Below are 9,401 nucleotides of genomic sequence, written 5' to 3'. Positions count from 1 at the left end.
ACTAGCATCAACTACAAGGAGTAATCAACACTACTAGCAACCCACAGGTACCAATCCCAGACTTAGAGACAAGAATTGGATACAAGAGATGAACTAGGTTTGAGAGGAGATGGTACTGGTGAAGATGTTGATGGAGATTGGCCCCCTCCCGATGGAGAGGAGCGTTGGTGATGACGATGGCAATGATTTCCTCCTCCCGGAGGGAAGTGTCCCTGGCAGAACAGCTCCGCCGGAGCCCTAGATTGGTTTCGCCAAGGTTCCGCCTCGTGGCGGCGGAGTCTCGTCCCGAAAGCTTGTTTATGATTTTTTTTTCTCAATGAAAGACTCCATATAGCAGAAGATGGGCATCGGAGGGCCACCAGGGGGTCCACGAGGCAGGGGGGTGCGCCCAGGGGGTAGGGCGCGCCCCCACCTTCGTGGCTGGTGAGTGGCCCCCCTCTGGTACTTCTTGCGTTCAGTATTTTTTATATATTCTGAAAATAACTTCCGTGAAGTTTCAGGACTTTTGGAGCTGTGCAGAATAGGTCTATAATATTTGCTCTTTTTCCAGCCCAGAATCCCAGTTGCCGGCATTCTCCCTCTTTATGTAAACCTTGTAAAATAAGAGAGAATAGGCATAAGTATCGTGACATAATGTGTAATAACAGCCCATAATGCAATAAATATTGATATAAAAGCATGATGCAAAATGGACGTATCAGACCTATAAACTATGACAGAGGTAGTACAATAGTGGGCTATAAGCCCTTTTTTGTTGTTGTAGCCAAGGCTAGTCATAGTTGGAAGTGGGTTGTAAGAGCATCCACAGGCAAGTTTGCCTCTAACCTGGGACCCACTGACATGCCTCTAAGTTTATATGAAAACTTCGCAGTGTGTTGCCTCTAGTATAGTTTTAAAGTTGGACCCACAACTGAATAAAATGAAGTACTAGGGTACTCCTATCCTATGGTTCATTAGAGGAAAGTATAGATGCAACACATGTCCAACCTCTTCACGTGCTCCTAAATAAAATGAGTAAATGAGAGACAAGAGAAAGAGATAGAGAGAGTGAAAAATTATCACTAGGCTTAGAGCCAACCCTATCATATGAGCGAATTATATTGGTAGCTCTTGATGACACTGCAATATTATATAAATAGTTGCTCTAATATGTTATTTTCTTTTGCTGATAAAAAAAGACTTGAAAGTGAAAAATGTGCTGCAATATAACAATCTCATCGAATGCCTTGATCTCCACCTTACAGAAATTGATTTGATCGACTATCGAGGCACCACAATTGAGATTAAATTGGCCAGGTTCTTTGTTCTGAAGGCAATTGTGCTCAAGGTGATGAGGTTTGGCGTTCTCTGGCACAACAATGAATGGTGTCCTGATCACCGCAAGCGTCTGGAGCTGAATGACAAAGGCTTTGCAGAAGCTGAATTTGTTTTGAAAAGATCAAGTGACAAGAGACTCAAAAGTTCATTTGCTCGTTAGTGACTTGTCAGGGGCGGTGGATTTTAGTTTGTACGATAATGTTGCATCCACCTAAAGTAACGAAAGTTCTTACATAAACTTCCTAATAATTCCCTCTTCGTAGGTGCAACATTACTCTTAGCATTTGTAATATCAGTTTCAGCCTTGCTCGTGGCAACGTAGGGGAAATTAGTTGTAAGCAGGGTAGCCCAGCCTTGATGATAGTGACTGCACACGGTGAGGCTAACTTTGGTAACCCGAACACGCCGCCTACACTCATGTGTCATCTCCGGCGAGGGCCTTGTCACTTCACTGTGAGGAGCATCACGTAATAATTTGACCAACAGGTAGTACATTAGCAGTACTACTACCACCACCATTTGGATTTAATAGTACTACCACCTCCGTCTGGATTTAGTATTTGACTAGCAATATCAAGTAATGCATGTCACAAAAAATATACTACTCCCTCCATAAATAAAAACATGGAGTAATGTTTTATTCAGTTTTGAATGTAGTTTTTGGTGATATTATACACTCTCCCTTCCGATAGAGGGCTCAAATCTGAAATCTCATAGACTACTACTTGTATTCCCTTCGAACTGGTGCATTAGTCACGTTACGAAAACAAAATAATCCAAAAACTCTTAAAACGCGGTGCATTAACTACCCACCTCGTTCCCTATTTTTTGCCACAAAAAAAAAGATATCAGCCAATAGGAGACGTGGGGCCTGATTCAATGACTTGAGACTACTTAACATAACATGTAGTTGTCAACTCAATTCATGCAATGACATTAATTACCAAATAAATCAATTTCTCTCATTTTTCCCCAACTTGATCTCGGTGCACATCCTAAGATGACTATAATGCACCGATACACAGGGAGTAAGGACCAAGGAGTAGATGGCCAACACACACGTGAATGAAACGCGGTCTGCACTTCTCATATAAAGGTTTTCCACCAGTCCAATCCATCTACGAAATCCTACGCACCCTAACCAAGGGCAAGAGTGATCACTCTGATCGCAAAATCAATTGACCAGAAGTTAGACCCATGGAGGCGATGAGCGCGAGCATGGGCCGGCTGTGCCATATGGTCCACAACTCGGCATGCGGCCCGACACCGAGGAACGTCTCGAGGTCGTGCTTGAGGCCGCTAGGGCGAGATGCCTCTTGAACGACAACTTCATCTCCTTGTTCGACGAGGCCCTCGCCGACTTTCTCGACAAGTTCACCGTTGTCAAGAAGCTCGCGGACGACCTTGACGTATGCCTACAGCCCACGCACCCAGGCTCTACGATGCCCGCCAGATTCACCAGCTTCTATGATGACAACCTCTTCGACGCACTGGTGGCCCTTTGACCGACCGCCGTCGCACCGGAGAATGTCCATCTGGAGGTCGCGCTCGCCGTGCAGTGCCTCGCGCAACAAGACACCATCGACATAATCACGCACATCTACGAGCAAATCGTCCACAAGGACCACTACGTGCCAGAGGGGGTCGATAGGACAGTGGCCTTCTTTGACTGCAGGGCAACCTTGGACGTCATTGTTCAAAATCACGTTGACCTCCCCGCCAAGGCCGCTGCTCCTCACCCGTCGGTTGGTGGCCGGACGCACTAGGGCGAGGGGATGCCGTTAATGGATCTGTATGCATCTTTATTTTTGTGTCAATTCCATGTATACTGTAATTTTCTTACCTTTCGCATCAAATTCATAACTTTCGTAGGTACCATGCATGATCCGTGCCACAACCAAACTTCTTATTAATATTGACGTGTAATGAAAATGTTTAGGTCTCATGCAAGAAATGAGAATGAATTTTAAACTTCTGAATGTGATAGATCGGCCGCAAATATTGAGAAATTTGGTTCTTAAATTCCTGTAAATCCTAAACTCGTCTGAAAATCACGAGACTTGACAATGATGTCATGACATGGCGTCAACATGTTGTGGTATTTTTCTTGTCCAATTTGCGAAGACACACACATTTAACAACCAACAAAGTCTTAAAACAAAGAGCTCCTATGACTGAATTTGGGTCTTGGCTTTCTGAAAATTTTGAGCAAGTTAGAGGGAAAATAAAGAGAAATGTGAATCTCATTTGGCTTTGGAAAGCGACCGCTGGCGTGCCGCCCTGCACGCACTGCATCGAGAGGCCGGCTGCACTCCGCGCCCAATCCTGAAAAATCCCCTCCGCTCCTCCGCCCCAAAATCTTGCACTCTCCACGCACGTCAGTCCAGCCTCGTCTCGTTTCGTGTCGTCTGCTCGGGACCAGGAAAGATGACGCCGCTCCACGCCGCCCCGCCGCCGCTCTCCGCGTCGGCCGCGGTCTCCTCATCCGCGCCACCTCCCCTCCTCGCCAAAGCTTACCATCCCAAGGCCGCGGCCCTTTGCTCACTCACCGTGACCGCCGCCACCCCATCAAGAAAAGGTTAGGCCGGCGCTCCCAGCCATTTTCCTTTTCACAGGAGAGACGGTTGGCCAGCAGTGCGTTCGGTGGAATCCGTCGTCTGTGTTTGCTCGGTTCGTGCCGTGTTGCCACTTGCCACGCACTGTTGGCTTTTGCCGTGCTTGTTTTGTTTATTGTCCATCTTGTCCGGTGCTTGCGCAACTTCAGCGAAACGGATAAGAACGCTTGGACGGTGGATGCGATTCTTTGGTTCGTTTGATTTTTTTAAAATTAATTAACGACGCGTACAAAGTGTCCCCTCTCTCTGCCCGATACAGCATTTGGTCTGTTGTTAGTTCAATCGTTCTCATTCAGGTCCTTGAAACTGCATGGATGGTAATCTTTCTCTCCTCACAACGGAAGGCGATTGCTGCTCACGATGACTTGTGGTAGTAAGATATCTCCTGCAATTTGCGGCTTCCGCTGACACGATCAAGTTTCTTGATTCTTGTCGCCAGCTTTTCTCGCATGCCCGGATCACGGCCCGGCGGGCGGGCGGTCGCTGACGCCGGCGCGCGGCGCTCCCGCCTCGTCCCCGGCGCTCATCTCGGCCGTCAAGGACCTGTACGAGTTCATCTGCAGCGGGCCGCTGGTGGACAGGATCGGCTACACCCGGGAGAAGATCGCCGAGTCCATCGACCGGTGGCTGTGGTGCGGCTCGCAGGTGAGCCGGTTGTTCCGCATCGACGAGCTCCGGCTGACGGACGCCGAGAAGTCGCGGATATACCACTTCTACATACCCGTCTTTCTCTGGTGCGAGGACCAGGTCGCCGACCACAGGTCCAAGTACAACGACGGCGACGAGATCCCGCCATTAGTGGTATGTATTTGATTCAATGCTACTTAGCTCTTTTCAGTTTTCACCTCATTAGTTCATAGTATAACCGTGTCCTCTAGTGTCGAGAGCATCCAAATCTCTGGTGGCATTTTCCGGTTAGATAGACAGAGCACATATTCTTGTGAATTATTTCTTGCATCACACACGCCAGATGCTACTGCATTTGCCTTTAGCAAAAACAAATATCATCAGAAGCATATATCAAAGTTACCACAAATTCAGAAAACGTACCAAAATGATACCATCATACCAGAGTACCATGAAAGTGGTTCTTGCATCAGACACGCCAGATGCTACTGCATTTGCCTTTAGCCAAACAAATATCATCAGAAGCATATGCTGTCCAATGTCCACTACCATGAAAGTGGTTCTTGTGTGATCGATAAATCAAGAGTACCACAAATTCAGAAAACTTATCAATATGATACCAGAGTATATATATCAAGTTAGAAGAATGAATAGATTTAGGTACTCAAAAATGTTGTTCTGCTCATCCGTGTTTCATAAATGGATCATCTTTCTGTTTTGTAGATTGGAGTCAGCGCTCCCCAAGGCAGCGGGAAGACAACTCTTGTTTTCGCTCTTGATTACCTTTTTCGGGTTTCTGGTAGGTGAGTCCTTCTCATCATGTTGATTACCATGTGTTCTCTTTGCCTCTATGAATGAAATTTAAGAGCCAAACTATTGTGTGCCTCAGGAATTCTGCCACATTGTCTATCGATGACTTCTATTTGACTGCAGCAGAACAGGCATGAATATTCAGATACGGAGCAATTAAATTCTGTATTGGGGATTACATTGCTTTTTTCTGCATATCTGTTGAAATATCAGTGATGATCGATGAATACATATGTGCAGGGTAAACTGAGGGAAACACATGCTGGAAATGCTCTTTTAGAGGTACAAGAACACCCCGATTAGCCCACTGTACTACCTCTGTTTTAGATGCTGTTTAACATGAACTGAGAGTACCTGACTAAAACTTTACAGTTTCGTGGAAATGCCGGAAGCCACGATCTCCAATTCTCAATTGACACACTTGAGTCACTGATCAAACTGACAAAGGAAGGTACCGGTTGTGAACAAGTATCTGTATCTTGTCCAAATCCTTTGTGTTTCTATTTCATGGTCATTTGCGCAGTCTATTTTCTGTATTCTTTGGATTATTAAGGGTGCTGCATCCTATTTTTTTTTAAAGAAATGCATCATAGATTCATATATATTGTCACTGAAATTACTGTTGTTTTTAACAACATTTAGGTACGAAGATGAAGCTTCCACGGTATGACAAGGTAAAAGGTTGCAGTTATCTTAGCGTACCTGAGTTTATATTTGAGTAGCCGAATGATATACCTCAGATACCCATGTAGTCCGCTTTTGGTGGAAGAGGTGACCGGGCTGACCCTTCGACATGGCCAGAGGTTGAAGGGCCCACAGAGGTAATTTCATGTTTAGCTGAATAACATTTTGAGTTGAGACATGTGCTTTTCAACTTCTCGCATGCCTGCTTTCTTGTCGTAGGTTGTTCTCTTTGAAGGATGGATGCTTGGGTTTAAACCTCTTCCAAATGAAGTTGTAACAGCAGTGGATCCTCAGGTGATTTCCTGGGATCATAACATTATTTGGTTTGTTTGTGCTACGTTAATATGACTTGAACCTATTTCCTTCTTCAGCTTGAGGTGGTTAATAAGAACTTAGAAGCATACTATGACGCGTGGGACAGATTCATTGAGTCATGGATTGTCATAAAAATTAAGGAGCCTAACTGTGTGTTTCAGTGGAGACTACAGGTCGTTATTGGACTTATCTGACTAGTGATCCTACAGTGTGCACAACAGAACAGTAAATTGATATTTTCTGATGCTTTTATTTTAATCGCAGGCAGAGGTAGCTATGAGAGCTGATGGTAAAGCAGGAATGTCTGACGAGGAGGTGTGTTTCTCATATAGTAGCTGATTCGTCCATTACACTGACCTTCCTTTCCAGTTGGATCATTTGTCGGTGCCCTACTTTTCTTTCCAAAAGAGGGAAACCCCCATGATCTCTGCATCGAGTGATGAACACATCCTTGTTGGCACCAGTTGTCAAGGAACAGCTCTTTCTGAGTTCTTAGCTATGAGCTGTGACCAAACTGGATAGTGCATCTCTCAAATCAGGACAGACAAAAGCCTGTCTTCTGAATAAAATAAAGCAGGACAATTGAGCAAACAAAAATACCAAGATGCAAAAGTATTTACAAATCAGTGCCAAAATTTCACACCATAGTGGCTACGAAATCATACTTTTTTTTGACCTGTCTATCAAATCACACTTGATTGACTTATTCAACCTCTTCAGTGAACCAAGCATCGAAGTTGTCCTCTGCATCGCGTTTCATTTATCCATTCATGACTGTTCTCTCCTATGCTGTTGACTGTGGAGTCATGAAATTTGGCAATTCTTGCAGGTTATGGATTTTGTATCGCGCTACCTACCAGCATACCATGCGTATTTGCCCACGCTATATAAAGAAGGACCAAATGGCGCGAAGAAAGACCATCTGCTGGTCATTGACATAGACGAAGAGAGGACTCCTATCTCTGGTAGTTGAGTGCTGAGTGTACATTCTGAAATGGATATCTTGACTAAGTGGTTGAGCTTGGGATTTCTGATCTTTCTGAGACCACTTCTGCCAAGCAAGCACCACCGTCCTCTTGTTTCTTACAGCTTAAATATATCCTAAACGTGTAAATTCGATGTATACCAAGTTTTGCTATCTATTAAAAGAAACTGGCATCTCATTTTTCTTCCTATGTCACTCTGTGTGCTAAGTTTGTTTTCAAATTAGTGTTTTTGTGAATTGTCTGATTACGTTCTAGGGGCAATCATCCGACGCATTTCATTGTATACGCATTCGGTGATGAGGCACACACTTTGTATCGCAGTAGTTTTTTCTTTTTGCCACATTTTCTTGCGCTTTTTTCTTGTGCCATCATGAAAGCGCATCCGTTCATCTTAGTTACTATCGGCTTTAAATTATTGCCGATAGTATGTTTCTGTTTGTAGCTAAGAGTGTACTAGTAAAAGACTAATCGGACGATTCAGGCAAGCCCCTGATTAATGTCAATGAACAAAAAACATAGACGGAAGTACAATAGGTTTGGCAATCATGGACCACGTATTTGTGTAGTCCATTTCCATTCTGAACGCATGTGTATTTATATATTAGTAGCTCAAATAGAGCACAATCCGTCGTAGTCTAGGTGGTTAGGATACTCGGCTCTCACCCGAGAGACCCGGGTTCAAGTCCCGGCGACGGAACTTTTTGCATTTATTTTAAGAAAAAAAATTGTTTTTGCACTTTGATTTGCTACTGTAGCCACTTTGGAGTTTGCCCGGTCAAAGAAAGTGCTTTAGGATGTTGCAACAATTAAGGGCCTGTTTGGTTCTTTGGCAAGCGCTTGCCTTGCCCAGCCTAGCAAGGAAGCCATTTTTTGCATTTTCTTTTGAGCAAAAAAAAGATTGTTTTTGCACTTTGATTTGCTACTGTAGCCACTTTGGAGTTTGCCCGGTCAAAGAAAGTGCTTCAGGATGTTGCAACAATTAAGGGCCTGTTTGGTTCTTTGACAAGCACTTGCCTTGCCCAGCCTATCAAGAAAGCCAATTATTTGGTTCGTGGGCGATCGTACCTCGTTGCCTGTGATTTCCGGCTTTTCCTTCAATCGAGTGGGCGAGCCAATTTGGCTAGCCTCCGTCGGCAAGGCTAGCCTCGCCCAGCAAAGCGAACAGGCAAGGAAACCAAATAGATTCTAACTTTCCATAATTACGAGGACAGAAACAAGCTTTGATTAAGGCAGCATCACATTTCAGGTGAAATTTAATTGACCTTCAACCAACATTTTAAGCGTAAAAACATGGCATCTATATGTATGCAACCGAATTATCATTTTCACTAAAAGCAAAATCAACATAACTAAAAAAAAAGTTCAACCCAACTATTTTAGGAAGGTTAAGAATGAATCATCAAAAAGGTTTCAGACTAACATGCAAAGAACTACTCCCTCAAAAAAAATGCAAAGAACTACTCCCTCTGTCCCATAATATAATATTGTTTTTCAAGCTGTTGTATACAAAACGTAATAAATTGTAATTCTTGTCTGTGGAACTGTAAGACTAACACTGACACTAATAATTCTACCATAAAAAAAGACAGTAGTAATTCTGGGAGAGCAAGAATGAATCATCAAAATTCCAGACTAATATGAAAATAATTTCAATAGCAACTCATTTTGTGTGTGCAGGGAATAACAACTCAAGTTGATTACGGTAAAATATAAACGGTAGCTTTTGTACCACAAAACTGTATAAGTAAAAACTAACAATAGTAATTCTTGGATAACAAGAATGAATCATAAAAAGCGCATAAATTCAGGACACAAATGAAGCAAGAAGTCGCAAACATAGACATACCCCAAAATTAAGACCAGAGGCAAAACATGTTATATGGTTTGAAGGGAAAGTGTAACCCAACATACAAAGTTAGAATATAGGCAAAAAGATATAGTCATTGCAATCGAACGTCAAGAAATTAGAATGAAGGTGGAAAAGACCAACTAAATAATTCAGCAGGAATCACAATAGGTGATCGGACTGCAAGAAATTTGAGTGAAA

The 9,401-nt window shown here is 43.6% G+C and overlaps 1 protein-coding gene and 1 non-coding gene across 2 annotated transcripts; both read left to right on the top strand.

Annotated features, from left to right (window-relative positions):
- Nucleotides 1–3,669: 3,669 nt before the first annotated feature.
- LOC119268798 (D-glycerate 3-kinase, chloroplastic-like) lies at nt 3,670–7,543 on the top strand. Its single transcript, XM_037550502.1, has 12 exons — nt 3,670–3,895; nt 4,372–4,733; nt 5,283–5,362; nt 5,449–5,500; nt 5,610–5,651; nt 5,742–5,820; nt 6,012–6,043; nt 6,122–6,190; nt 6,273–6,347; nt 6,425–6,541; nt 6,633–6,683; nt 7,198–7,543. The coding sequence occupies exons 1-12, from the start codon at nt 3,745–3,747 to the stop codon at nt 7,339–7,341; spliced, it is 1,254 nt and encodes a 417-aa protein (XP_037406399.1). The 5' UTR covers nt 3,670–3,744; the 3' UTR covers nt 7,342–7,543.
- Nucleotides 7,544–7,978: 435 nt separating this feature from the next.
- Nucleotides 7,979–8,051, top strand: TRNAE-CUC. The gene has a single exon. It is a non-coding gene; the product is annotated as a tRNA-Glu (tRNA).
- The last annotated feature ends 1,350 nt before the right edge of the window (nt 8,052–9,401 follow it).

Source organism: Triticum dicoccoides, chromosome 3A (assembly GCF_002162155.2).
Source record: "Triticum dicoccoides isolate Atlit2015 ecotype Zavitan chromosome 3A, WEW_v2.0, whole genome shotgun sequence".
Classification (NCBI taxonomy): Eukaryota; Viridiplantae; Streptophyta; class Magnoliopsida; order Poales; family Poaceae; genus Triticum; species Triticum dicoccoides.
Note: the sequence above shows the minus strand (reverse complement) of the source record. Positions and strands in the feature narration are given on the sequence as shown.

Bases quoted from the DNA above. Each gene is read 5' to 3' on its own strand.
- LOC119268798 (XM_037550502.1), top strand. From the start codon at position 3,745: ATGACGCCGCTCCACGCCGCCCCGCCGCCGCTCTCCGCGTCGGCCGCG. The intron at 5,501-5,609 runs GCATGAATATTC...ACATATGTGCAG, and splicing joins ATTTGACTGCAGCAGAACAG to GGTAAACTGAGGGAAACACA. The intron at 6,348-6,424 runs GTGATTTCCTGG...TTCCTTCTTCAG, and splicing joins TAACAGCAGTGGATCCTCAG to CTTGAGGTGGTTAATAAGAA.